The sequence below is a fragment of the Mustela lutreola genome, chromosome 1, assembly GCF_030435805.1.
Source record: "Mustela lutreola isolate mMusLut2 chromosome 1, mMusLut2.pri, whole genome shotgun sequence".
NCBI lineage: Eukaryota > Metazoa > Chordata > Mammalia > Carnivora > Mustelidae > Mustela > Mustela lutreola.
This window is the reverse complement of record NC_081290.1, coordinates 249,783,682-249,811,204: the sequence shown is the minus strand read 5'-3', so window position 1 is coordinate 249,811,204 and position 27,523 is coordinate 249,783,682. Positions and strand designations below refer to the sequence as shown.

The 27,523-nt window shown below is 47.1% G+C and overlaps 2 protein-coding genes across 4 annotated transcripts in view; both read right to left on the bottom strand.

Annotated features, from left to right (window-relative positions):
- The window catches only part of NELL1 (neural EGFL like 1), an 847,777-nt gene extending 845,114 nt beyond the window's left edge, over nt 1–2,663 (bottom strand). For both annotated transcript variants that reach the window (XM_059138327.1, XM_059138338.1), the window contains exon 1: nt 2,426–2,663. In XM_059138327.1, the coding sequence (XP_058994310.1) occupies nt 2,426–2,480 (55 nt within the window). In that variant the 5' untranslated portion in view covers nt 2,481–2,663. The remainder of the gene's footprint in view (nt 1–2,425) is intronic.
- A 13,248-nt stretch (nt 2,664–15,911) lies between these two features.
- SLC6A5 (solute carrier family 6 member 5) overlaps nt 15,912–27,523 on the bottom strand; it is a 57,296-nt gene continuing 45,684 nt past the window's right edge. The window contains exons 14-16 of one of the 2 annotated variants that reach the window (XM_059138310.1): nt 27,313–27,413; nt 22,866–23,033; nt 15,912–20,621 (exon numbers count right to left, since the gene is read on the bottom strand). In XM_059138310.1, coding sequence (XP_058994293.1) covers nt 20,466–20,621; nt 22,866–23,033; nt 27,313–27,413 — 425 coding nt within the window. In that variant the 3' untranslated portion in view covers nt 15,912–20,465. The remainder of the gene's footprint in view (nt 20,622–22,865; nt 23,034–27,312; nt 27,414–27,523) is intronic. The other variant, XM_059138316.1, reaches the window with a different exon arrangement.

Genomic DNA, 27,523 nt, shown 5'->3' with positions numbered 1-27,523 from the left:
GACTTGAGATATAATTCCAAACCACCCGCTCCCTGCCATCCTGATTCTTCTGATACTTTTTGCAGAAGCAGTATGTGGCCTCTGGCATTCAAGAAGTGCCAAGGGGCACAGAAAACCCACGCTCCCTAGCAACTGCCATAACCAATAGGGCAGACCCTCCCATGCTCCCCCTGCCTGTGCACAGCCTCCGCCCTCCACCTGGAATGCCTTGCCCCACTCTGCCCAACTGGAAAACTCCCTGTAAAGCCTTCAAAACACCCCCCCTTACATGTCACCTCCTGATTAAAGCCTTCCCTGACCACCTACCCCACCCCTCCCCAAAATTCATTCCTACCATTTCTCCTCTGTATTGCTTTCAATGAAACTTCTTATACTCCCTCCTCTCCTACCACCCACGGTGTCCCCCTTCAAGCTATAGGGGGGAAAAAACCCGTTTTCCAGTTTCTACCTAGATTTTCAACTAAGCTTTAAGTTCCTGTAAGTCAAGAAGGACCAAGTCATTTCCTCTCGGCATAACCAATCCTGGCACCCAGCAAGGCGCTCAACTGTTCTTTGAATAAATACATCAATGAATCTTTGCTACAACAGAATTTTTACAAGATTGAAAAGGGTTTAGTGTGGGGAAGGGGAAAAGACTGTGTTCGTCAAGGTCTTCAAGAGCAATGCACCCCGGAGACCCCGGCCATTCCGGGTGGAGGCACTTTTTGCCGACTTGTCAAAGAACTAAAGAGAACAAAGGATTTAGGCAAACCGGTAACGACATGCACTTGAGGATGTGAAACGACCAAGGAGCTGCCCCCTCCCCCCTGTGTCTCTCTCTTCCGTTCCTCCATTAAAATGCCCACCAGCACCAGATTCTCCGCGCACGGGACTGGTAGTGCATGTTCTGCATTAGCCTCGCCCGTCCTGATTTTCTGGGGGCGCATTTCTTCCGGTGTGTTCTTGGTTTTAAAAGCCTAGTCCATCCCGAGGTGCCCATACCCAAGAAGCAACTATTCCAGGCTGGATTGAGCCTGGCTGCCTCTGAAGCCTTGGGAAGCTCGGACGAAGACAGGAAAAGGGAGGAGGATTCCTTTTGTCCCTAGAGAAGTCTACACCCGTTGCTCTTCCATTAAGCAAAGGGAAAGCTGCTACCCTCTCACCTGGGTAGACGAACGCCCAACTTTGTATCCTCAGGCGGGCTAACTGCCAAAGAGGAGCGCCTAGGGCGCAGGCGGAGGGAACTTTCAGGCCAACCAAGGCACGGCACCCTCCCCCGCCCTTTCCCCATAAACTTGCCGCCTGGCCCCGGAAGGAGGCAATGCCTCTAAAAAGGGAAATGAGAGTGGTTTTAAAAAGATAAGATAAGATAAGATAAGATAAGAGGAAGAGTGACTACACGCCGGTTCTGGGATGCAAGGTCGGCAGCGCATACTAAGGCTGGCTGGCACAGGAATAAAAATTCGCCACGCTCCCACCCCCACCCCCGGCATCGGAGGGCTGTATTTTTTGCCTATACTGTGCCTCATCCACCCCACCCCACCCAACCCCCACGTTCCCACCTCTACTATGAGACCCGCAGAGAAGACAACCGAGAACGGGTCTCCAAACCCCATGAGAGGCGAGTGGGAGCGGATGGAAGGAGGTGCTCTTTAAGAGTCCTCACAACTGCGTCTCTGGAGGCAGAACGAAGTGGGGACTTCAGAAATTACGCCAGTTATCCTAGTCCTCCCTCCACAATCCCCAACCGCAATTATAGCAAGGGGAAACTGGCTGGAAGCTTGAGAAAATCTCCCTGGATTGTCTTCACGGTTCCAGTTCCCACCAATTATTGTTCGTCCAGCCCCTGGGGAGAGGGTGGAAAGGGAGAGAACGCTCTTGGAGTTGCCCCCGGGGAGAGTCAGGAGGGGACAAGACGAGACCACAGAATGCCGCGGCTCGCCCGCAGCCCTCACCCCGTGCCGTGCCCTCCCGGGCCGCGGCCGCGCCCGCCCGCCGGCCGGAAGCGCTCTCTCTGCGGGCGCGACTCCCGCGGCTGCCCCTTCCCCGCACGGCCCGCGCTGTCAGAGCGGTTTCCACCGCACCTTTCAAGTTCGGGGGTGTGGGGCTCGCGGGCAGAACCTGCGGTGGTTTCGACCCGGAAGCTGGCTACTAGGAGCAGGAGGGTGCGCCGGCTCGGCCGCGCCCCTCACTCCCGCGTCCGCGAGGCCGCGTCTCCAAGGAAGGGAGCACTCGTGGGGGCTTCTTCCAGCCCGTGAGTCCCACTTCTCACCCTTTCACCGGGAGCAGGGCAGAGAGATCCGGAGCACCCATCCACACCGCGCCGCCCTTCCCGGACCAGCACGGAGCTCGTCTCCAGGTCTCCCAACGCCTGTGCGGGCACTGGGCACAGCGGCGCGACTCCCCCTTTCCCCTGGATGCCTCCGCCCGCCCCAGCCGTGCTTACCTGTCCTGGCGGTGCAAACACAGAACCACACAACTAAAATCACATCCCTCGGCATCGCTCCCGAGGGTCCCCGCCAAACGGGGCGCGCGGAAACCAGGAGGAAACAAATGCGTCTGGATCTCGAGGCGCGCCGGGCACGGAGCCGCCAAACTTGCTAGCGGGCGGCGGGGGAGGTGGCTCGGCAGCGCCGGGTGCTGCGCTCGGGGATCGCGCCGGGCAACGCGGCCCCGGCCGCCCCGCCCCCAGCCCGCCCCCCACCGCGGGCGGCGGCGGCGCGGGGCGCGGGGCTCGGGCCCCGGCCCCCGCTGCGGCTGCGCCCGCCTCGGAGCTGGGGCGGGAGCACGGGGCTCGGCCACTCCGGCAGGTTGCGCTCGGCGCTGGGATCGGGTTCTCCCGCTTCGCCCGCCGAGCTGCGAGCACCCAGGAGGCAGGCGCGGAAGCCGCTACTACCGGGAACACCGGAGCTGGAGTCCCGGGACGCGCGGCCAAAAAGGAGACGCTAAAGACGCCCGGCGCCCCTTCGGCTTCACGCGCTCCAGCCCAGCCGAGCTGGCCTCGCCACTGTCGTTGGCTCTGCTTCGCTGCCGCCGTGGGTGGGGGTTGCCGAAGTTGCCACAGTTCATCCCCACCGAGACGAAGAGCCGGCGAGCCCTCGCGGGTGGGCTTTTTTCCCCCGCGGGAACCCTGACCCGGGCGGCGCCACGGAGCGCGCCCAGCCCCTCCCCGGAAAACAATTACCGGGATTTGCACCTGCAACTGGGCGGGGAGGGGCGATGGGCTGATGGGGCTGGCGGCTGAGTCGGCGCTCGCCACCGGCACCTGTCTCCGCTCTCCGGTGGACCCCTCTCTCTCGCTGCGCGCTTCGGGAGTGCAGGGGGGAGGCCACCGAAGAAGGATCCCCGAGCTGGAGTGAGCTACAGTGGGGGGTCTGGGGAATCTATCTGCGAACCTTCCGGTTCTGCAGGGCAAATGCTGCCACACAGGGGAAATTCTAAACCATTTTTTTTTTTTCTTGGTGACTTGATGATTCTGTCAACAGCCCTTCTCTCCTTTCATAGCTAGTTTTGGCCTCTCTCGCAGTTCCTCTGGGACCCTCCTCTCACCATAACACTATTCCCTGCGGAGAAAAGTTAGACTTTGTTGCTGGCAAGAAGGGAAGTCCTACTCCTACTCTGTGACCCCCTTCTGGACCCCGGGCGTTCCCTATAAAGATATCCAAGGTTTTGTCGCACTTCAACTCAGGAATGTTATTTATAACCAGGATACAGAGTCGTGAAATCAGAGATGACAGAACCTCTGATTTAAACCAAATGAGCCCCCATGGGATTTTTTATTTTTTAAGATTTAATTTATTTATTTGAGAGACAGTGAGAGAGAGCATGAGAGGGGAGAAGTTCAGAGGGAGAAGCAGACTCCCCGGGAAGCTGGGAGCTGGATGCCTGACTAGATCCTGAAACTCCAGGATCATGACCTTCGACCCTGAGACTTCAGGATCATGACCTGAGCCAAAGGCAGTCGCTCAACTATACTGAGCCACCTGGGTGTCCCCCACAATGGGATTTAAATCTCCACTTGCCCAAGTGGGCTTCTCTCTGAGTCCAACAGCCCCTTTAATATTTGCAATCCCAGGGGAGGAAAGGGAAGTCTTTGAACAGTCCTCACACATCCCTGGGAAACCAGTTCCAAGGTTTCATAATTCTGTTCACTGATAAGGACCTGCCCTTCTCAATTCGTGTACCCCCTCTCATTTCCCATATTTCTAACCCCTACATAACCAGAACCCCAGGAGACCCCACTGAAGGTCACCAAATTAGCAGTACCACTTATTAAGAGAGAAGGTTCTACATGCTTTTCTGATCTCTGCCCTATTTTTCTGGATATTTCTGTATGCAAGCCACTGTCCCACTTGGCCCTTCACGTTGTGGTCCCTTGACAGATGAGAAAGAAAGTGAACCGGCAGGGGCGCCTGGGTGGCGCAGTGAGTTAAAGCCTCTGCCTTCCCCTCAGGTCATGATCCCGGGATCGAGCCCCTCATCGAGCCCCACATCGGGCTTGGTGGGGAGCCTGCTTCCTCCTCTCTCTCGCTGCCTACTTGTGATCTCTGTCTGTCGAATAAATAAATAAAATCTTTTAAAAAAAATGAAAGAAAGAAAGAAAGTGAACCAGCAGGTAAATTTGAGCTCCTGATGGCTGAAGAGGAAGGAGGCAAGTCAACAAAGAAGTGTCAACTCTAGAAGTTGAGCTGAAAAGAAGTTGAGCTGAAAAGAAGTCAACTCTAGAAGTTGAGCTGAAAAGATTAAGAGGCAAACTGATGTTAAAGCTAAACTGATTCTCCAACTCTTCCAGGATTCAGCTCAAGCCCGAAGGGGAGCTGCCTGTCTTGACCCTGTGTTTTCATTACAGAGTCAGGACTTTTTCCTTCGACCTGGAGCATGTTACATTTAAAGCCAGCATTAAAATCATACATCTTGCAGAAAACAGGATTCCTCAAGTGTCGTAGGGCTTTGTGAATGAGACTACCCATAAACCATGTTGTGTTGAGAGCCACGGCCCCTCTCTCCTCTGCGGTTTTTAGATACATCTCAATGGGAGCAGCCCGTAGTGGTTTTGAACTGTTGTTTCAAAGGCCCTTTCACTGATGTCATAAATCCTAGAACCCCTGAAGACACAGTTACCCCAGCACAGGGAAAAAATGGTCTGGGTAAGACCTTTAGAGCTCTCCATCTTGAGGTCTCTGTAATTAGTGGGTCCCGTGGGATGGGGCTTTTAGCATGTACCATTAAAAACTAAAGCAAGACATAAGTTCTGTCAAAGCTTTGCAGCATCACATCTGTTAACACTAACAAGAGTTCATCTCAATAAGGTCATAGATCTTCCTACAGAACAAAGAACTTCAGTCTCTTATAAGTGTGTTTCTTGCATGGGGATTCTGAGTGTGTACACCTGTTTGGCTAAGGTAAGTCTCACAGAACATGCCCAGCAAACTTCTGTAGTGGCAACGAAGGGACCATGTGGTGGTTTAGGTGCTTGAGATTGGGATATTGCGATGGGACCTGTGCTCAGTGGAGGAAGCAGTGAGACTTGGTTTACTCAATGTCATATCCCAAGTCCACCCCGCCTTTCTGAATAGCTTCCTTCCTGATTTCTCCAGGAGCCAGGAGCTTCCTTGGATTATCCTTCTGCCTCTCCTTCGTGACCCCTGAATGTCAGCCTTCTTCTCTTCCAGCCACACTCACTCTCCTGTGTTCTCATCGAGTCTCATGGCTTTCAATACTGTCTATACATGGATGATTCTGAAATGTGTATCTCAGCCCCAGGTTCTCCTTTGAACCCCAGGCTTATCCACCCAACTACCTTTTAGGTGTCTTAAATGTAATATGACTAAATCATCAAAATCAGAGACATTTGTGTTTTAGAGGACACCACCGGAAGTGAAAAAACAACTCACAGGACAGAAAGGGAATTGCGAGTTATATATCTAATTGAGACTTGTATCTATCAAGAAACTACTACAAATAGACGACACACTTTGAAATTGGACAAAGGATCTGCATAAACATTCCTCCAAAAAGAAGATATACAAAAAGCCAATTAAACACATGAAAAGATGCTCAACATCATTAGGCATCTGGGAAATGCAGATCAAAACTACAGCGAGCTACCACTTCACAGCCACCAGGATAGCTAAAAGCAAAGAGACAGATAACAAATGTTGACAAGGAAGTGGAGAAATTAGAACCCTCACAAACTGCTGGTGGGAATGTAGAATGGTTCTTCAAACTGTTAAAGAGAAAGCTACCATACGATCCAGCAATTGTACTCCTAGGTACACACACAAGAGAAATGAAAAACATATGTCCACACACTAAGTTGGATGTAAATGTTCTTAGCAGTGGGATGCCTGGGTGGCTCAGTTGGTTGGACCACTGCCTTCGGCTCAGGTCATGATCCCGGAGTCCCGGGATCGAGTCCTGCATCAGGCTCCCAGCTCCACGGGGAGTCTGCTTCGCTCTCTGACCTTCTCCTCGCTCATGCTCTCTCTCACTGTCTCTCTCTCTCAAATAAATAAATAAAATCTTTAAAAAAAAAATGTTCTTAGCAGCATTATTCGTAATAACCAAAAAGTGGAAATAGCCCAATGTCCATCAACTGATGAATGGATAAATAAAATGCGATGTATTTATACTGTGAAATATTATTCAGCAATAAAGAGAAATGAAGTCCTGGTGCACACCATAATACCAATGAATCTTGAAAACATTACACTAAGTGGAAGAAGCCAGTCACAAGGGGTTGCATATCTTACTCCATCTATGGGAAATGTCCAGATGAGCAAATCTACGGGGACAGAAAGTGGTTGCCTAGGGCTGAGGGGAAGGAAGGATCTGCAGGTGACAGCTAAAGAGCACGAGGTTTATTTTGGGGTAATAAAATGTTCTAAAGTTGACTGTGGCGGTGGGTGGAGAACTCACAGATTAATATACTAACAGCCATTGCACTATAGACTTTAAATAGGTTCACTGTACGGTATGTAACTTATATCTCAATAAAGCTGGTTTAAAAAAAAAATTCAATGGTTATGGGGAAAAAATATGTAATATAGCCAAACGAGGACTTTTGATTTTTCCCTCTTCCCAAACTTGTTTCCTGCTGCCTTCTAAGTCTTTGCCAGGTGCTCCAATCAAATAACCTGGGGTCCCCCTTGACTCGCTTTCCCTCACATCCCTCACTTCCAAGCCATCAAGCCCTGTCAGTGTACCTTAAAGAAAAACTCCAAATCAATCACCTCTCACCACCCCTCACTATTCCCACCTTGCTCTAGTCCATCGGTGTCCCTTTCTTAGTCCGCGGCCATCAATTCCCCATTATTCCCTCTGCCTCCTCTCTTGCGTCTTCTGATCCACTCGTCACCCCCAGCAGTCACAAGCTGCTTTTTAAGCCATGTGTCCAGTCCCGTTCCCTTGCAAAAAAAAAAAAAAAAAAAAAAAAAAAATACCCCTGCACTTTTCCACCATGTTTTGCAAACACCCAAACTTCTTCCCAGGCCTCTACCTACCTTCCCAGCTGCCTCTCTCCCCACTCACCACCCCTTGGTCCCTCCAGGTCAGCTTTCTTGCTATTCCTCAAACATTCCAAGTTTATACCTTCCTCAAGGACTGTTCCCACCACCTGGAACATTGTTTACATAAATTTCTGTGTGCGTCTTTTTTTACATCACTCAAATCTCTATTCGAATGTCAACTCCTTGGGAGCCCCCACGCGAAGAAGGGGTCTTCCTCTCACTTCCCCAGGTTTCTCACTGCCTCCTTACCTGGCTTTATTTTTGTATAGTGCTTTTTTTTTTTTTTTAAGATTTTATTTATTTGACAGACAGAGAGCACAAGTAGGTAGAGACGCAGGCGGGGGGCGGGGGAAACAGGCTCTCCACTCGCCCCATGCGATGCATGGCTGATCCCAGGACCCCGGGATCACGACCCAAGCAGAGGACAGAGGCTTTAAGCCACTGAGCCACCCAGGCGCCCCTATAGTGCTTAGTATTATCTGAAATAATGATTTAGTCTTATTTATTCTGTCTCCCCCATGCAATGCAATCTCACAGGAGTCGTATCTTTGCCTTTCTTGTTCATCTGTGTATCTCCATACCTCGAACAGAACGTAGTGCATTTTAGGAGCTAGATAAATGTTCACTGAATGACTCAGTGGTTGCTCTCCCAGGAAGCAGCATGGAGAACGGACATTTCTCACTGGCCATCACCAAGGCAACTGACTGCCTTCTCACACCGGCCCCCAGAGCTGCTCCATTGCTGAATATTTGTGGGACAGCAGATTCCACAGAGGGCAAAGCTAGAAGGACTCTTTGTAGTATCCAAACTAAATCCACAAGCCAAAGGCAGATTCAAGGCAGAGAGATTTTGCATCTCATTTCCTGCCCTTCAGTTCCCCTCCCCAAACTGCTCTCCTTTTTCCAAACAGCCTTTCAACTACCTTCACACTTATGGACGCATAACAAGCTTCCTTATGAAACTGGGGAAAATCAGAGGATAGCACTATTACGGATTGGACTGTGTTGTCCCCTCAAAGGGTATTTCCGAATTCTCACCCCCAGTACTTGTGCGTGTGACCTTGCGTAGAAACTGTGTGTTTGCAGATGTCATTGAGTCCAGATGACATCATGAGTGTGGGCCTTAATTCGAGATGGCCTTGTAAGAAGAGGAATCCCACGGGAAGACAGAGACAGGGAGAACACCAGAGGACAAAGGAGACAAATTGAATTGTTGCAGCCACCAGAAGCTAGAGGACGCAAACGAGGTTCCTCCTCCAGAGACTTTGTGGGGAAGATGGACCTGCCAGCACCTTGATTTCAGATTTCTAACTTCCAGAACTATAAGAGCCTATGTTTCTACTGTGTTAAGTTTTCAGTTTGTATTGCTGCGATGGCGCTGCCCTAGGAAATTAACACAAGGGCCAATTTGGTGGCAGAGCCTAGGAAAGCACAAACACCCCAAGTCTCCTTCACAAGCTTGGTGGCCCAGGACTCCCTGAAACCATGCACCCCTAACCTTTGTGAGTATTCTCATTTCCTGAAGATCACGTGCAATCATAAGGAGGGGTCAAATGAGTATATTCATGCATGTCCTTCTGTCTCTATATAAATATATGAATTCTACATTAAAAAATGTCTACTTCCAATTACTACCTTCACACTTAAATGACACCCAAATTAGAAGGACTCATATTTTGCTAAGTTAACTATTGTCCTTCTGTCTTCAAATACTCTGGACTAAAGCTAGGTAGCAACATGTAGGAAGACAGATAGAAAAATCTTTAGAGAGACATATAGATAAAGACACCTAATAATTCTCCAGATGAAACCCTCCTAATCTCTAACATCAATAATCTCAGATGAGTTTCAAGGTTCCACGAGAAGGGGACGCCTGGGTGGCTCAGTTGGTTAAGCAGCTGCCTTCGGCTCAGGTCATGATCCCAGCGTCCTGGGATCGAGTCCCACATCGGGCTCCTTGCTCAGCAGGGAGCCTGCTTCTCCCTCTGCCTCTGCCTGCCATTCTGTCTGCCTGTGTTCGCTCTCTCCCCCTCTCTCTCTCTGATAAATAAATAAAATCTTTAAAAAAAAAAAAAAAAAAAAAAAGTTCCACGAGAAGAACTAAGGTGTGTACATACCCAGGCACTGTCAAGTGTTGTGTAAGAAGCACACATTGTCCATCCCTATAGACCAGGAAAAAGCGGATATGCCTCTCTCCAACAGGATAGTGTCCTTCAGAAGCAGGCCTTGCCCCAACCCTGCCCGGAATAATAATGGCTCCATTTATTACATGTAACTCTGGCTGGGTTACTGCTCTAAGAGAAGTCCTTCCCATGGATTTCATCCTTAAGACAACCCAATTAGGTAAGCGGGATCACCACACCTGTGTCACAGATATGGAAACTGGGCCATTTGCCAATTGAGTGGCTGAGCCAACCTTCAAACCCAAGCAGTATGACTCAGAATCTGTGTGCCGAACTGTTAAGCTTCAGAACTGTTTATTGATTCTCCTGGGGTGAAGCCCATGGAGTCCATCTCCTTGTTGAGGTCTTATGGGAGATGAATAAATAGCAGCTCTGTTCCCTGCATAAGTTTTGACCAATTGATAAGTAAAAGAGTTAGCAGGAGGCCAAACATGACTTTTATGACTATAGACACAACGCTGGAAGAGACTGGCCTAACATGGAAGCCCAAATGGACTGGCCACCAGCCCTCCCTCCAGTCTGGACCTTGGCACAGCCATTGGCTCCCACTGGTGTGGGCGAAGCAAGAGTGGGAAGGAGAGCTCATTGAGAAATAAGGCCCGATGGCCCTCCCCTGCCTCGGTAAGGAGTAGGAAGGGAGTGGAATAAAAGGCCAAAAGAGTTGGAGGAAAATTTCTCATCATGGAAACCAAAAGTGTAGGGAAAAGATGACTGATTCCTCCTCATCAACTTTCAAACTTTCTTCCACAAAGTCTCTTCCACCACCCAGTGTCCCCGGGCTGCCCACAAAGGTGTGTACCCAGTCTTTTTCTCTAGGCCTTAAGACAATACTTCATTCGCAGTAGAAGTCCCATGTGCTCAACACTGTGGCCAGCACTCTGCAGGAAAGTTAGGAGGAAGGCGTGCTTTTATACCTGCTCACACGGAGTTAGGAGAGATGGAGAAGTCCTCACTGAACTACAGCTCCCATGAGCCAGCCTGTGACCCAAAACAACGAGTATCCACTGAAGGAATTCCAGGCCATGGGATGGCATAGTGAGAGATTTTAAAACCAGGAGAGACTGCTCTAGTTACATTAGGCAACAACCTATCCCATCAGTTCATGAGACTGGCTTCTGCCAGCTACATAAAATGGAATGTCCTTTCCAATGCTTTTTAGACTACTTTCCAGAGTCACAGGCCACAAAAACTCTCCTTGCCAACAAAGTAAAATTAAGCTTTCCCACATTTCCCAGTGGTTCCCTGGGTCTCCTTCTAGTCCTCCTAGTTTATTTAATGACCTGCATCATTGAAGAAGCCAACCAACTTTGTATAATGGAAAAACTCCCAAACAATAATAACATCAATAAAAGATGTTTGATACTCTCTCTCTCAGGCAAAAGAATTCTAGAGCTGGGCAGTCCATGTTTCATCCACTGGTTCTATGAATACTCAGGGAGCCAGGCTCCTTCCAGATCTCTGCTCTATCATTCCTATGATCCAATAGAGCTGCTGATACTCCAGCCATTATATCCACCTTCCAGACAGTAAACATGGAATAGAACGAAAAGAAGGAGAAAAGCATACTCAGAGTCCCGCATATCACTTTTACTTATCTCCAGGCAGAACTTAGTCATAAGGCCATTCCCTATGAATCTGTTAGCTATTGCTGCATAACGACCAACTATAAAGTTTCAGGGGCCATGCAACACTAAGCATTTATTTTCACATATCTACCAGGTGGCTAGATTCAGCTCCTCTGGACTGGTCTCAGCCAGGCACGTCTGCTTCAGGCCACAGTGGCTGAGCTGACTGATTTCTCATGGCAATTCTGTGTGTCAGTTGAGTGACTCTCCCACATGCCCTTCATCTGCCTTGGACCAGTGGGTTAGCCAGGATATATTTATCTCACGGCACAAGTAGTCACAAATGAACAAGTGGCAATAGGCCAGGTCTCCTAAGGGCTAGACTCAAAATGGGCACACTGTCACTTCTGCTCCCATGCTATTAAAAACAACAGGCAAGAAATGCAATCCGTTCACAATGAGGACATAGCCCAGATGTGATTCAGAGTTGGGTAAAGAAGTAGACTCAGTAGCCAATCTGCCATACCAAGGGTCACATTCGGCCGAGCGACAACAAACCTAGTTAAAATGGAAGATGTTACTAAAGAACGGAAGAACAGAAATCCAGAGAAATTCAGTCTCCACCATCCTCTCTCCATCATACCAACTTGACAAAATACCAGTTCTGGCTTAGGGCAAGTTCATCCCACCCCCACCGCAAGACACAGGGGCTGTATAACCATGAAGCTCTTGCAAGAAGGCAAGATCGGGGAAGGAATGCTCATTAAGACTGCCATGGGCTTGTGCTTAGCAGGACTCTCCACTTTTGAGCAGGTGGGGCTAAGTGATTTTTTGTTTATTATGGTCTCTGTCAATGCTCTCATCCAAGAAAGATCAAATTCATATTCTCTTAGAAGGCATGGCCCAAAGCTCACTCTGTGCATCTGTTCCCCCAACACCCCACTTGGGATGGACATGGTGGGAAAATTGTGCAGATGAGCATCCTTCATAAATAACCACAGAATCCCTCAGCCTTCACTAACTGACTGAGAGGAGAAGGCATGGAGAAACAAGTGGTGGGATAAAAATATCAGACCTGTCCTGAAACTCCTGAGCCACACCTGCCCCAGCACCTGCCCTGGATTCTGAGACTGTGCCAAGATCCAGAAACTAACATGGCACTCAGCACTCAGCAGGGGTGAGAGTCTCCAGGACCATTCTCCAGCCCCACTGCTATGTCTGCTGCTACTGGTTCATGTCATCTCCATGCTGATTACTCAGACTTTAAGTATGACCCCTGGTGGTCCCAGTGATGAGTTGGGAAGGAGAGGACCTGGAAAGACCCCCTGTATTTCTAGATTTATGAGCTGGCTGTTGTCTTGCAGTTCACTTCTGACATTTTGAAGGTACTGGTTTCTTGCACAATCAAACCAGAGTTTTTGCCTCAAGCTCCTCCCCACTCTCATCCGTCCTTGACACAGAGATTGGATCAACACTTCAAATGCACAAATATGACTCTAATAGTAAATACCCAACATGCATCTGCAGTGCTACATTTTCACATACAAACCTCAGGGAATCGTCACGGTGACTATGTGAGATGGGTGTAAATGTTCCCGTTTTATAAGTGAGAAAACAGAGGCTGTGTAAACAAGGAAAGGAGCTGGCCCTCAACCCCAAGACAATGCTTTGTCTCCAGCATACTAGCTGCCTCTGCCAGGAAATCTCTCTCCATTATTCAACAACCTTCCATGGCTCCCAGTGGCCTGTCAGACAACATCAGGACTCTTCACATTGGCACTGAAGCAATTTGACTGTCAAGTCCTTACCTACGGTTTCAGCCTCAGTTCTCACTTCCCACAAGCATATACTGTACCTTCCAGTTTCACCCATCACTCTTTCTTGAAATGGTCTGTCTTGTGCTCATGCCATCCCTTACTTGCTTTCATCTCCCTGGAAAGCACATACTCATCTTAAAGCCTCACTCAGTCTGAGTAACCTGGTGGGAAGGATCTAGTCTTCCTCATGTGTTCTTGCACATGAGGAAGACTCTCGTGACACTGAGCTCTGTTCCCTGTACAGAGCCAATGCTCAGTATTTTCTCATTCACTTCAACAATGCATTTATTGAGTATCTACTATGTGTCACGAACTCTTAGGTACTGGAAAGATAAATTCTGAAGACCCTGAGTGTGCAGGTCGAAAAATGAGAGGCTGGAGCAATGAATCGTGAAAACGTGAGTCTCTCTCAATGTGGATCCACACTATATTCTAGTCATTATTTTCTTCTAATCCTACAAGTGTCTGGAGAAGTTTGCTGAAAAGGTAAGGGGACTTGGAATATCACGATTCTCATAAAATTACAGATTACACTAAAATGCAAGAAAGGGGTGTCCCCCACCACACATAGTCTCTGTTTTACATAGTAGAATGGTGAACATCAGAGAAGTAAATCCAATCTCTGCAAAGCTGCAGTATTTTAGAAGGCCCTGGAGGAGTCTTTTGTGGGAAAGGGTCCCCATATTGAATTTTCTAGACAGTGACTACTCCTCCCACACGGATCTCTTTATAAATCCAGTTCCCGCCAAACAGACTGTTGTACGAGAATCTGTGTATCCGAGATACTGCAGTGAGTTGCCTCGGACTTCCATGCAACTGTGAGATTCTGAATCTCCGGTTCCAGGAGAGACATCTAGAGAGGAGCAAGGAAGCACGAGCAAAAGCAGAGAGGACTGTCGAAGGAATAAGCTTGGTAGGAAAAGAGCTGCCAAGTACAGGAGACAAGGAACTGCCAAACAAATGAAAACAAGAGGACACGTTGGATGCAGGAAGACGGGAGAGCTGTAAGGTCAAACACCGCCTTAGCTCCTCCCAGACAGAGCCCTGCATCCCTCTTTAACAGCCCCAAGTACACGGGTTCTGCCACGGATGCAGGAGCTCTGTCCTTTCCACATTTTGTTATTGTCCCTGTTTAGGGAAAGACTATTTTTTAAAGATTTATTTAGTATTTTGGAGAGAGAGGGAGCACGTGAGTGCACAAGGGGAGAAGGGGGACAGAAGGAGAGGGAGAGAGAGAATCTCAAGCAGACTTCCCAGTGAGCCCCAAGCCCGATGCCAGCTCGATCCCAAGATCCCAAGACCCTGAGATCATGACCTGAGCGGAAATTAAGAATTGAATGCTGGGGCGCCTGGGTGGCTCAGTCATTAAGCCTCTGCCTTTGGCTGGGGTCATGATCCCAGGGTCCTGGGATTGAGCCCTGCATCGGGCTCTCTGCTCAACAGGGAGCCTGTTTCTCCCTCTCCCACTCTCTCTGCTTGTGTTCCCTCTCTCGTTGTGTCTTCTATCAAATAAATAAATACAATCTTAAAAAAAAATAATAATAGTTGAAGCTGAATCAACTAAGCCACCCAGGCACCACTCTTTATTTTTTTCAGGCTTTTATTTAAATTCCAGTTCATCAACATGTATGGTAAAATTGGTTTCGGGGGTAGAATTCACTGATACCTCGCTTACATATAACACCCACCGCTCATCCCAACAAGTGTAAGGAAAGACCATTTAAAAGGGAGCATAAAGCCACAACAGAGCATTTCCAAGTAAAGTTCTGTGGTTTCTGGGATCTTCTGAAATGATCCAAAGAAATACTTCAAGATTCCAGTTCAGGGATAAACCGGAAAATGAGTTGGTGATTGTTGAAACCGGGTAACACGGACATGGGAGTTCGTTACTCCATACTCCCCACTTTTATGTATGCTTGAGAATTTCCAGCGTAAAAATGCAAAAGAAAACATAACTGCGCAATGGGATCTCAGGAAGGACATCAAGGATGCTGAGCCAGCACCAAACTCCGGTCCCACTGAACACTCTATCTTTCACGATACGGTCTTAGACTGAGTTTGGGATTTGCCTCTTGGTCTGCACGCTGAAGTACACGGTCACGGACAAGCCTGAGTGTGTGTTTCTGTCAATCCCATGACTCAGGATGGGTATGTATGCACGTGCAGGTTTTCAGAATCAGCTTGTGAGGGCATTTCTTTTCCCTTAAATGTGACCCAGCTCATCCCTGAAGGCTGCCAACACGGAAGCTGAAGGTGGAAGTGGAGCGTGATTGTGTCATACTTATTTGAGGACAGAGTTGAGCTTCTGGGTTGGCAGGATCAGACAGGGATGCCCAGCCACCAGTCCCTACATGTGGCATAGGAACTCAGGGCCTAACTCTGGGCAGGGAACATGGCAGCTCCACCCTCCTTAAAGGGCTGGGGAAATGGTCTTTATTGATTCATTTGATTAACAGAAGTAGTCTTTCTACTATGCTCTGAGTTCCTTGACATCTGGGCTGTTCTTTTACTCTGTTTTGCCTGGGGTCTAACTCCATGCAGAAGATACACAAATGTTTGCTGAATTGAAATAAAGTTGAAGGTTGACAAAATGGCCATTCAAACACCCAGGGATTCTACTAGCCCAGTCCCTCTGTCCAGATTCACTCAGATTCTCCCAGTCCCTCTCCTCCTCCCCATGAGGGATAAGTAATAATTCAGCAAAGAATAGTGCATTCTGATAGTTAAGGGTATAACAATTTAATTGGCATTTGTTTCTAGAGCAGCACAATATCTCATTTCCCCAGGATGGCAGTTTTCCATTTCTGTTCCAGATTCCTTCTTATACAATAGATCAATCCTAGGGATACCTGAAGGCCATGTGTTAAGAGAGAGAGAATGTGGGTAATGGGTTTGTAATAGACACGATACTATAATCATCATGTTTTAAACACTGACATTTATTTAGGGTTTTGTGAACTCATACATTATTAAGATAAATTCTAATTTATACCAGTATATAATAGGCAAATATATAATACAATAAATTGCATTTGTAGACATAAATACAAAATTTGAGGTAGGGCCTCAAGAATAATGACTTTTTAAAATGAATAATGCACGGTATATAATATGTACTCTGTAAGATATATATATATATATATGATGCATCATTTGTAACATAATATATTTTCTTCATGTACAGTTAATGAAAAAATATAAGGACCTGATTAGGGAATATATCTTTATTCATAGGCAACAGTTACACATAAGATGCCTGCAATTAGGACATTAGTCAAGTATGCAATTTCCAAATAACCTATCCCATGATAGGTCCATAATAAAGTGCAAAAGAAAGACGAAAAAAAAAGAAAGGAAGAACAGGACCTAGTCAATTACTATCACCCTAACAATAAAATACACCTATAAGGCAAATGGTTACCTGAAGATGTATTTAATCCACAGCAAGCAAATCAGACCACTGCGTTCACAGGTGATGCACGCCTAATCCGAAAAGACTTTTTCTCTTTGGCTGCAGGCTGCTCAGCGGTGATCCTGGCCAAGACCACAATGCAAAATCACTTGACCTTTCTGTTGGAAGCAAAATCTGGGAAAGACAGGGAGCTCTGCTTTTACAAATCCTCGGGACACTTCGTGGAGAAATGACTATTGAAATTAGACTCACCCAAACCTTTACTCCCGGCCTGGAAGTTTTCTGCATGATACCCAGCCAGCGTGAAGCGGAGGAAATGCTCATTTGCTTGGCCGGGGCTTTTGGTCCCTGCGAGACAACCTGCTATACAGCGTGCTCTCCCTTGAGTCATCTGCATATGGTAAGCAATTGTCATTGTGCAAGTCTCTGGGAAGAGGACCGGGAGTGATGGCCAAGGGCACAAAGGGGAAAGAAACATTTTTAATTTTAGGCATGGGAAGACCATGCGGACGGGTGAAGTTCGTCAGGAAGCACGGAGGCACGTGTCGATAGCAGAATAAGAACTTCAGTAAGGGACACTCAACTCGGAGGCGGTATTATCCGCGTAAAGACAACCCAAGTCTTATCCATTTAAAGATCATTGTGTTAAATTCTTTTTAAAGTGCCGCTCACTGAAATACCAGTGGATTACACTTCTTACACATTAAAAACACATGGGAAATTTCAAAGACATTGAGGTCATCGAGATTTTGCATTAACCACAGCTTTCATGCAACGAATAAATAGAAAAAAAAAGAAACAAACAAAATAAGATCAGATTGGACACACCTGTACATGACAAACACACAGCCCGAAAGAGATTAAAAGTTACTAATATGCAAGACAAATATTTGCAGAAGAAGCCACAACACCAATAGGTAAGAAATATACATTTTTTTTCTCCTTTAAGGATATTACAAGGTTACTGTTTTTAACATATGGCTTTTTTTTTTTTTCTCTGAATGGGTTTCTGGCATTTGTTGGTGTTGGGAAATAATCTCACACGTGGAAAATAGTCCACCACTCTCTACAGTAAACCAATGGAAGTTTTTCCTCAGCAACTTGATTTTTAACTCAGTTTGAAGGAGAACGTTCAAGTAGCAGCTTGTGACAATGCTGTTCATTTTCTTTCTTTTCCATTCATGTATATATATTTTTTTCTTCCAATTGACTGTGGCAGAAAACACACCGTGTGGAAACGTCCACCCCAGTCTAGGGGGAGGCTGCAAAGGCTGATGCCCCATGACAAATCAGCTCAGACACTGACCACCTCTCTACCAGGGAAAGCCTCGAAGTTGAACATGGCTCAAGAAATGGGTGACACTGAGCTCACAAAGTCACTCTTTCCACAATAAGTTCGGAACCTTTCACCTTGAAGCGAATTTTACGTGAAACTTGGAAATTGTAAGGAAAAGGAAAAACACCCTGGCTGTTCAGGGAACGCTACTGGGTCTTAACTTGGACAAATCCCAGGGAACCCAAATGGAGCTGCCCCCACTGAAAAACACGCCGCAGTGTGTAGCCAGCAAGGAGGTCCCTGCCCTCACAAGTCAACTTTCAGTGTGCAGAAAACAAACCTGGCAGCAGCCGGAAGGTCCCACCACCCCCACCTTTTTTTAATCACAACAGCAACAATGAGCAGAAATGGGGTTGGCACCCAGCATCCGACTCCAGTTTTTGCCAAGAGGCGAGAGAGGGAAGCCAAAAATCATTCACCCTGACACACACAAACCAGTCCCTCAAGAGAATGCTAATTGATTGCAGCTTTTTTTTCTTCAGCCTTCAAATTGGAAAGGCTGTAGATAATTTCCAAAACTAAGTGGTTTCCTCCCTGCCACTCCCACCCCACCGGTTATCAATTGGAGAGGGTAATTTTTGGAACCCCTCTGTGACACCCACTAAAGTAACAGGGGCTTCTCAGCAATATGGCTTTCGTGGGGGAAACCAGTGTTCACGGCAAGACGGTCACTGTGGGAGACACTGGACACGTGAGGTCACAGCTTAGCCTCCTAATGCTGCGTCTAGGGGAAGCTCAGGTTAGTTTCTGTGACAGATTGGAGGAAGCTCGAGCTTTGGGACAGAGGGAGGGAAGGAGAACAAGACAGACATGCACTGGAGACAGAGAGATGAACACCTACAGCTCAACACCCATCTTTCTTTCCTTTTCTACAGTTTCCACAGGTAATTCTTGAAACCTAGAAATTCACATCATCGTTGGCAAATGACAATGATATTTGCCCTAGAAAAAGAAGAGCTCAGTAAAATGAATTGAGACCTCTTTTTTCAGTAAATGAAGAAATTTTAAAAAAAGAAAAAGAAAAAGAAAAACATGTTACATTAAGGTCTTCTGTTAGGTTTCACTGCTGAGCAACAGGATGAAAATGTCACATCAATATACAAGATTTAAACGGAAAACTTTGCCTGAGACCCTATAATATGAAGACAAACAAATAGAAAGTGATTGAAATGGTCTCCCCTAAAGGAAACAATTTTAGGTTTAGCTATTATTACAGTAAGGAAAAAAAAATTCCAGACTACACTACTCTAAACTCACCATCTCTACAGTGATTCGTAAGATATTTATAAGGATAGAAAACACCACTACACGTACACACTACATGAACACATAGCACATTTTAAAAATTTCATATATGCATGTTCAGGGTTCAAGAAGGTAATAAAGGCCATGGCTTCACCAATCTCTGCAGACATAGGATTCGCTCTCATTAGAGCACAGTTATGAGTATTGCAAATTGAGAACTCTTAAAATTGAATTGTCTAAATGTAGTCTTAAAAGCTATAGTCTTAATTGGCTCACTTGCCACTTACCTAAGCTGTATTTATCAGAAATTCCTGTAAATACAGTGACCTAAAATGTACTACCGGCACAGTGAATATCATGGTGGCTTTCTGTTAAACTCAGCATTTCTTTTTGATTTCTCTATGACCACAGTTGGCCTTTACTGTGAATGAAAAAGAGTAAAAATCGAGAAGGTATCGGTCTTATAAGAGGTCGTGTCTTACATATATAAAATATACAGACAGAACTGGGGTAAGTCTTGTTTTCCCAGAGGTTAAGAGACAAGGTGTCTACAGCTCATAGAAAGACATTTTGAGGAGAAGAAACATGGAGTCAGGACACCGAACCGTGGCACTAAATGTCACGGAGAAACCAGAATGGACCTCCACTCTGACTGTGGAGAGGCGCAAATTACACGATGGCTTCTTGTGCACAGGTGGAGGAAGTGACCAAGAGAATTCACACATACGGTTACTTAAAAAAAAAAAAGACAAGAGAGGGACGAGAACTCTTCACCGAGATTCCCAGTGCACAGAGACGGAAGTGTTCGTTCCTGGCACACCTGAAGTGGTCAGTCTGGATGAAGGAAAGCAGATCCCCAGTTGTAAATGGAAATGTGAACGTTATTAGCCACCTCAGTGGTGTCCAAACCCCCTTATTCTAAAACATTTTGCAGCCACTGCCCATGCTCCAGATACACTCTCCTCAACTTTCTGCATCTGAATGAAATCACGGCGCTGCTCAGCAACACGACCGAGTCCGGATACCAATCCTGTGAGTCTGCCGCCCTATATATGTCTTGATGGCACCACCCACGACAACACACGCAGCAGATCCCTCCCTACTGACCAAGTTGCGCACACCTGCTTGCGACCTCACTGGAAAGCGCTCACCTGGCTGAGCCACTCCTGCCGCGGGTCAAGGCCTGTGCTCTGGAAACTAACACCATGGACTCGGGCAAAGGAGTGCCTCAAGTGGTCTGTCTAGCTCTTCACAACAGCAGGCGACGCCATATCTTACCTCTCTACATAACCACTCTCATGCACAGCCATGAACCAAGATGTGGGGAGACAGAAGAACATGGGAAGAAAGCTGGGGGAAACATGAGGGGGAGGCAGAGAGGAAAAACGCAATCAAGTCTGGGCCATCCCACGCCAGTGGACTAGCACTGGGTGCCCAGTTCCAAATCCTTCACTGGCAGTTTGAGTCCCAGGGAAGAGGTTCCCAGTGGGTCAATCATGTTCTTGTAACGCTCTCCACGGTGCTGAGCTAAGAACGGGCCCCAGTCCGGCTGTGGCGAGCACACCAACTTGAGCCTCTGCAAAGAAGCCAAAGATACACAGGGTCATGGAAGTAATGCACCTTCCTTCCCTACCCACACCCCTCTATCCACTGCTTTTGCCAGAACTCCTCCCTAGGCCAAGAGGTCCCCCACCAGGAGAAGCAGTTGGGAAGATCAGCGCCTTATCAATTAATTAGGCCAAGGATGTTAAAGAGGAAACTGAGTTTGGTTCACTTGTAATTATTTACGTCATCCTGTGAACGATACTACAATTGCTCAGGGTCTGCCTTGCACAAGATTAACCGAGGATAAAGGGCCTGGATTTTAATGATACATTTTTTCCCTCCAAATAAAGAGAATTTGCAAGCTTCCTCTCTCCACTGCCAAACACAGTCTGCGAAGGACATGAGCTCAATTACTTTTGTTCTGTAGTCTCAACAGTGGGTTGTTACATCAAAATAATTGGATTTTGTTTAGCATATTTCCCCAAAGTATATAAGTGGCCGGGGAAAAAAACTGCAACCCCAAAGACACATTGCCAAGAGTGAGCAAAGATTTTAATTATCTGCTGACAAAAATAGATGCTTCTGACTTGGTTCGGCAGTGTGGGTTCTTGCAAGGGGAGCTAGAAATAATGGGAACATCTCTAATCCTGCAACTGAACCTACTTTACAGAAACATAATTTGATGGGAATATTTTCTAGAAAAAAAGAAAGCAAACATATTTCTGAAAACATACGGGGCAACAATTACATGTTTATTACCGATTAAAGTGAAGCCGTTTCTCGGAGCTGTTAGTTTAATCTCCCCTTAATCATCGGTTTGCAACCTTTGTGTCCCAAATCAACCATAATAAGTTGGTACAGCCCCACTCATCAGTTTAGGGAATTCTGCCCCGAGGCAGAAGCAGCAGAGGCTACACTAGCTGCTGTTCAGAGGGAACGAGATTCCTGGGTCATTGGTGGGAGGTTTCTCTGGGGCAAAAGGGAGCCATCTCTGGGGGTCAAAGGGCCCACGGGAATTTACCTGGAGGGGACAGCAGGCAATTTCCTGAGGATGGAAACTGGAATCCCACTTCAGCAAGGAGACACCTACCTTCCCTTTGTCAACTCTGTCTCCATCTTTAGGCCATTAAAGATAAAAGCCACCTCCCCACGACGCAGACATTTGTGGTAGGCCTTTACTCACACACCTTATTCTCATGTTGTTTCTCTCTCCAGAGCCTCCGTGGGATGTTCCCTTCCTTTCCTCAGTCTGACTGACCAAGAGCAAAGCCTGTACAGCTTTCATCACTACCCTCTATCGGCAGGTATTTCCTGGCCTTGGTCTATCCCAATACCTCTGAGACTTGAGGGAAGTCGCAAGTCTGAGACTCCAGGTAGCCTTAGAATCGGCTGGAGGGCCGGTTACACGACAGACACCGGGTCCCAGTTCCCCAGCTCTGGTTCAGTGAAGCCAAGCTGGGGCCTGATCCTTTGCATTTCCCACAAGATCCCAGGAAGTGCAGATGCTGCTGGTCCCCGGGGCCAACCCTGAGCAGCACTGGTCTGGTCCAAAAGGCCCAAACTCTGGATTTTCAAAGAGACGCAGTGCTGGTCTATTCCTAGCACATCTGGGCGAGTGACTTCTCACAACAAGAGCCTGACCACACCTCACTGGTGGCTCAACAAGGGACGGTCACTTCCCATCCACCCCAGAGACAGCGTGGGGATTCTTTTGAAATGAGGAAAGAAACAAGGAAAGGGTCCAGCAAGGGGTTAACAAAGATGAGTCTCGCCTCTTACCAGCCACACCCCAGACCCATCATTACACTGTGTGGGGACGGTGACCTGTTCACCAGCTTGGGACCCTCAGCCATCCCTAACACCAGCACAAAGGGAGGGGCTGTGATTTAAAATGAAATGGTAACTAATGTTTGGAGGAAGGCTTGGACAGAGAGGAAGATCAGGAAAGGGGGAATCTGACATGTAGTTAAATCCAAGCACTGCATTTAAATTGCGAGGGGAATGGGGAGCTTCTGATGGCTTATTCCCCAGAGCGGTCGCCTGCACTGAGAAATGGCATAATAACACCTTGGCCTGCGGATTGGCTGAGCCTCTCCATTAGAGGAATGATACGTAATAAAAATGGGTTTAATAGAAACGGTGGCAAGTGCGAACACTTAATCACCAAGTCTCCCTTGGGAAGAAGTTTACTGAATCTGTTGTTCTTTCATGCACGGAGCTCTCAGAGCTTCTCCCTGGGGAGGGGAGGGCAGGAGAAAGGAGCTGATGGAATTACCTCAATAAATCTGCCAGGAGCCAGATGCATTTTTATCACAAACATAATTGGGATCCAGATAACAGAACAGGCGAGCATGAGCCATCCAAGCACCATGGACCAGTTAGGGTAGCGGTAAGAGCCGTAAGTCATGGGCTCCCACTGGTAGAAGCTGAAGCACAGGATAAACTGGGAAGAAAGGAGAAACACACGTGTTAGACGGAAGATGCGAAGTCTTCGCTCCTAACAGCGACATGCTCAGCCCTTGCCATGAGTCTGGTGCTTTCCTACCTCTGCTCTCATTTCACACCCAAACCAACCCCAAAAGTGAGGAATTAGTCATGATCCACTTTCCAAAGGAAGAAACTGAATTTCAGAGAGACGAAGACGCACACGGCAGACCCTGTGCTGCCATCCCCTGGAATGGAGCCAGGCATATCGATGTATACACACACGTGTGTGCACACACACACACACACACGCATGCACGTGCCCACATGTGCCCAGGCTGAGAAGACAATTTAAAGGATACACCTCGAGGTGGCTGATGGGTGGTACTGGGAGTTTTAAAGGGGCTGTCTGCACTTCTTATGGGGGATAATCAACTTCTGTTATAAGAAAGAAATCCTTTACGTTTATGTATTTTAATTTTCTTAATGAGTTGAATCGACTTTGCCTTCTCCTTGAACGGGGCACGGCCAGCATCCTGATACCGCCTGCTGAAGTTTGCCGAGTGAGATGTGAACAGTCCACATGGCGGTGACTGAGCGAGAAGCTGGTCCTATAGTAAGCCCACTCGCAACCTCTCGCAACCAACTCAAGGAGAACGGGCCTCGTCACCAAACTGTGCCAAGAACGTGGGGACCAGCAGGCCAATGTCACCTCTGCCGTTAACTAGCTGAGGGACCTTCACATAGCCGACTTCGTTTTCAATGGGTGTATTTCACATAGTGTACACAACACAGGGGTTTTCTGGGCACAGGTATTTACTCAAAAGTCCCCCCTCAATTTTAAGAGCGGTCTTTGATTTATCTGCTGCCCGTGCTCTCCTATGCCTGCACACTTTCACTGGCAAGGGCCAGGCAAACCCTCTGAAGACACAGCGAGTGCAGCTGGAAAGCAGCAAGGGAACACGTGTGCCGGACGGGAAGGGACAGAACGGGCCTCCTAACTGTTCTTGCCAAAGACTTTGGAGGGCAGCCTCGCCTGGAGAAAAGGGCGTCCTTGCCTGCAGGGGTCCAGACCAAAGTACTGAATAATGCTGACCTATGTGCCGTGTTTCCCTGACACTCTTTTTCGATCTCAGGCAGTAAAATAATTGCCGAAAAATGATTGGAGGGAGTTATGTTAGGAAAGATGATGTATGGAAGAGTTTGAGGAGAGCGTGAAGCACGATACGAGTGTAAGGCATATCTACGTTATTGCTGCAGAGCCCAGGATGCTGGGGCCAGCGCTTATTTCAATGCAGCAATAATTCAGTGTATTGATTCGAAGCAATGTGAGCCTGAAGACAACTGTTGAAAATGCTGCTCCTACGGAAAGAGATGCCTTACTCTAGGACCCCTTTTAAACATTTCGCCCCTAGAGTTATAAGCTTTATTAACCAGTCTATTGGAAGTAGGGCCTAATGTAATTATGGTAAGTTGCTCCATTTCATTTACTATATAAATAGCAATACATCTGCTTATGTGTGTGCATAATTCAGTAACGTGATCTGACTATGTATACAATAATTGCATGGAGAATATTTATAGCTCTGTAAATCCAAGAAGGCACATATAAAAATGATCAATTTTATTTCAGAGGTCTCTGAAGTAATTTAAACCCATAATCTTGGGGCACCTGGGTGGCTCAGTTGTTAAGTGTCTGCCTTTGGCTCAGATCATGATTCCAGGGTCTTACGATTGAGCCCGCCGTCAGGATCCCTGCTCAGTGGGAAGCCTGCTTCTCCCTCTACTACTCCCCCTGCTGTGTTCCCTCTCTCGATATCTCTCTGTCTGTCAAATAAATAAATAAAATCTTTAAAATAAATGAATAAAAAATAAACCCATAATCTTAGCTCATTCCAGCACACTACAAATATCCATTTTACAGAGGGGCAAAGAGCAAAAAATACGTGTTAGGCTTGGCCCTTTGGTACCCATTTCCAGTTGTACAAATACCACATCAAATTTACCTGAGCAAATGTATTCTTGACAGACATTTCCTTCTGCCAAGCCAGCTTTGATAAAACCCTGCCCTCAGCTGGGCCTGGCCTTGAGGGACACTAATTCAACCACTGGGTCAGACTCACTCTGACTTCTTGCTAATGGCAGCCAAGGAAGGCACTGGAGAGAGCTATGTCAGTTGACAATGATGATGAAATTGACCAATTCTACTTGTCCCTAGCTCCCAAACATAGAAGGGGAATCTGGTTCGGGATATTTTCTGGGATCTCTACAGGCTTCTGCTATGAGCTTCATAACAGATATCAAGTAAAACACAGCAGAGTTGAGAAACTTTCTCAAAAAGCACATCAGGTCCTGGAACTTCTTTCCCCAACCTTCTGCTCCCAGAGGTAAGAATTCTTTTATCTGGGGCGCCTGGGTGGCTCAGTTGGTTGAGCAACTGCCTTTGGCTCAGGTCATGATCCCAGACTTCCAGGATCGAGTCCCGTATCAGGCTCCCAGCTCCTTGGGGAGTCTGCTTCTCCCTCTGACCTTCTCCTCTCTCATGCTCTCTCTCACTCATTCTCTCTCAAATAAATAAATAAAATCTTTAAAAAAAGAATTCTTTTTATCCAAAAACTGGCCAAACTCCACTTGAAGAGGAGAGCACTGAGCTTTGAGAATTTTACTGAGGCCGAGACAGCTCTGGACTCAAGACTTAGCCCTGCCTCCCACAAGCTTTGTGGCCTTGGTCAAGCTCCTTAGCCTCTGTGGGCCTCAGTGTACACAACTGTAAAATGCCGGGAAGAATCACCAACCAACAAGAGGGGCCAGAGGCTTTAGGGACAGCGCTCATAGAGCGCTTGCCTCTAACTAGAACTGCCTCTACATAGTAGCGCTGGTTGTTAGCAGTATGTCATATGTTTCTGCAAAATATAATGAAATTCTCTGAAGTTTAATCTCTTCCAAGACAGGAAGGAAAGGCAGGCCTTGATCTCACCCAAGAATAAATCAGATGTAGTAGTAACTGGGGTGGTGTTCAGCAGAGACAGAGAACGCCTTGGGCAGGAGAGTCTCACTTTTTTCCCCCCCCTTCAATTAGGGTAAATCTGAGCTCTTCATACGCATTTCAGTTCTGAATTCAAGAAACCAAAAAATCTATTTTAGTTCTTTTCATCCCTCACACCCCAAGTGTCATGGGACTTTTCAGCAAATTACAGCCTCTAAAATGTGAGCATCAATAGGGGCCTCACTATGATGTCCGTGTCAGTGAAGAAGAAAATAAACACTGGATGACTTTTCTGTCTAAACTCATGTCTTTTCAGAAGGAAGTCGAGATGTTTTGATTAAAACTCACTCTGTGACAGTTTAAAAAAAAAAAAAGAATGAAATACATATTTTCTTTATAATTTTACTTCCATCCTGTCTGGTTTTTCCTTTAGAGAACCTGGTTGCTGTGTGGGAAAACAAGGGTCTTGATCTGGTTTCTCGTGCCACCTGCTGGCTCCAAGGAGAACTACAGTCAGCTTCTTGCAGCCTTGCCAAGATACAACATTGCAACCCACAGAGGAGGGGGAAAGGCAGGGTCTTGTCAATGCCTGTGCTTGGAGGGTGGATCAAGGCAAAGCCCGCAGCCTACAGCACAATAAAGGAGGTGATGGATGTGCATGTAAGTCCCTATGCAGATTTACTGATACACGAAGGGCTCTGATCTTTAAGAAGGTGAATGTCAGATAATCTCAAAATGTCATCATCGCACTTGAGGATGATAAGATAGTTCTCGAAAACAATAAAAGGGAATAATAAAAGTCTAACGTATGCTCTATTAGTTAGTTGTAGAGCAGCTGTATGGAGTAGTGGTTAAGAGCAAGAGCTTTGGAGCCAACTGCCTAGGTTCGAACTTAGGCTGTGTTTGCTCATAACTAGGTATGCAGTTCTAGGCAATCACATAACCTGTGGGTGTCAGGTTCCCCAACTGTAAAGTGGGGATGCTTTAAAACCAATCCCACCAGCTGCTGTGAGGGAGAGAAGAAGATACACACATAATCTTCTTTGAACAGAGCTGGGATTCTGACTAGCCCATGGGAAATGTGATTGTTATCTGCTCTCCGTACGTGAGGCAGACTGATGTAATAGGGAATGTTCCATCAGAGAGCTCCAGACTGCCTGAGTCACAGCTAAGGCCCTTTAGGTGAGTTGCTATACCTCTCCAAGCCTCAGCTTCCCCTTCTGAAATACAAGAATGATAGGCTTTGTTCAAACATAAAGCAGCACATCCACACGCGAGGTCCTACATCCACGATGAAGCATGCAATCCTTACACTTAAAATGGTTGGAGTTACAAACGCCCAGCAGACTTTCCAGAAGATGTTTGGCTGGAATCCAATCATCATCTCTATATCTTCACAGAATCTTTGCAGGCCTGCAGACAGACAAGAGGAGACAGAGCATGAGGGGCCGTGGAGGGGGTGGGGGAGGTCTGCGGGGGAGGGAGGCTGTAGGACAGGCTCTAGAGCCCCTCACTCCAGTGCC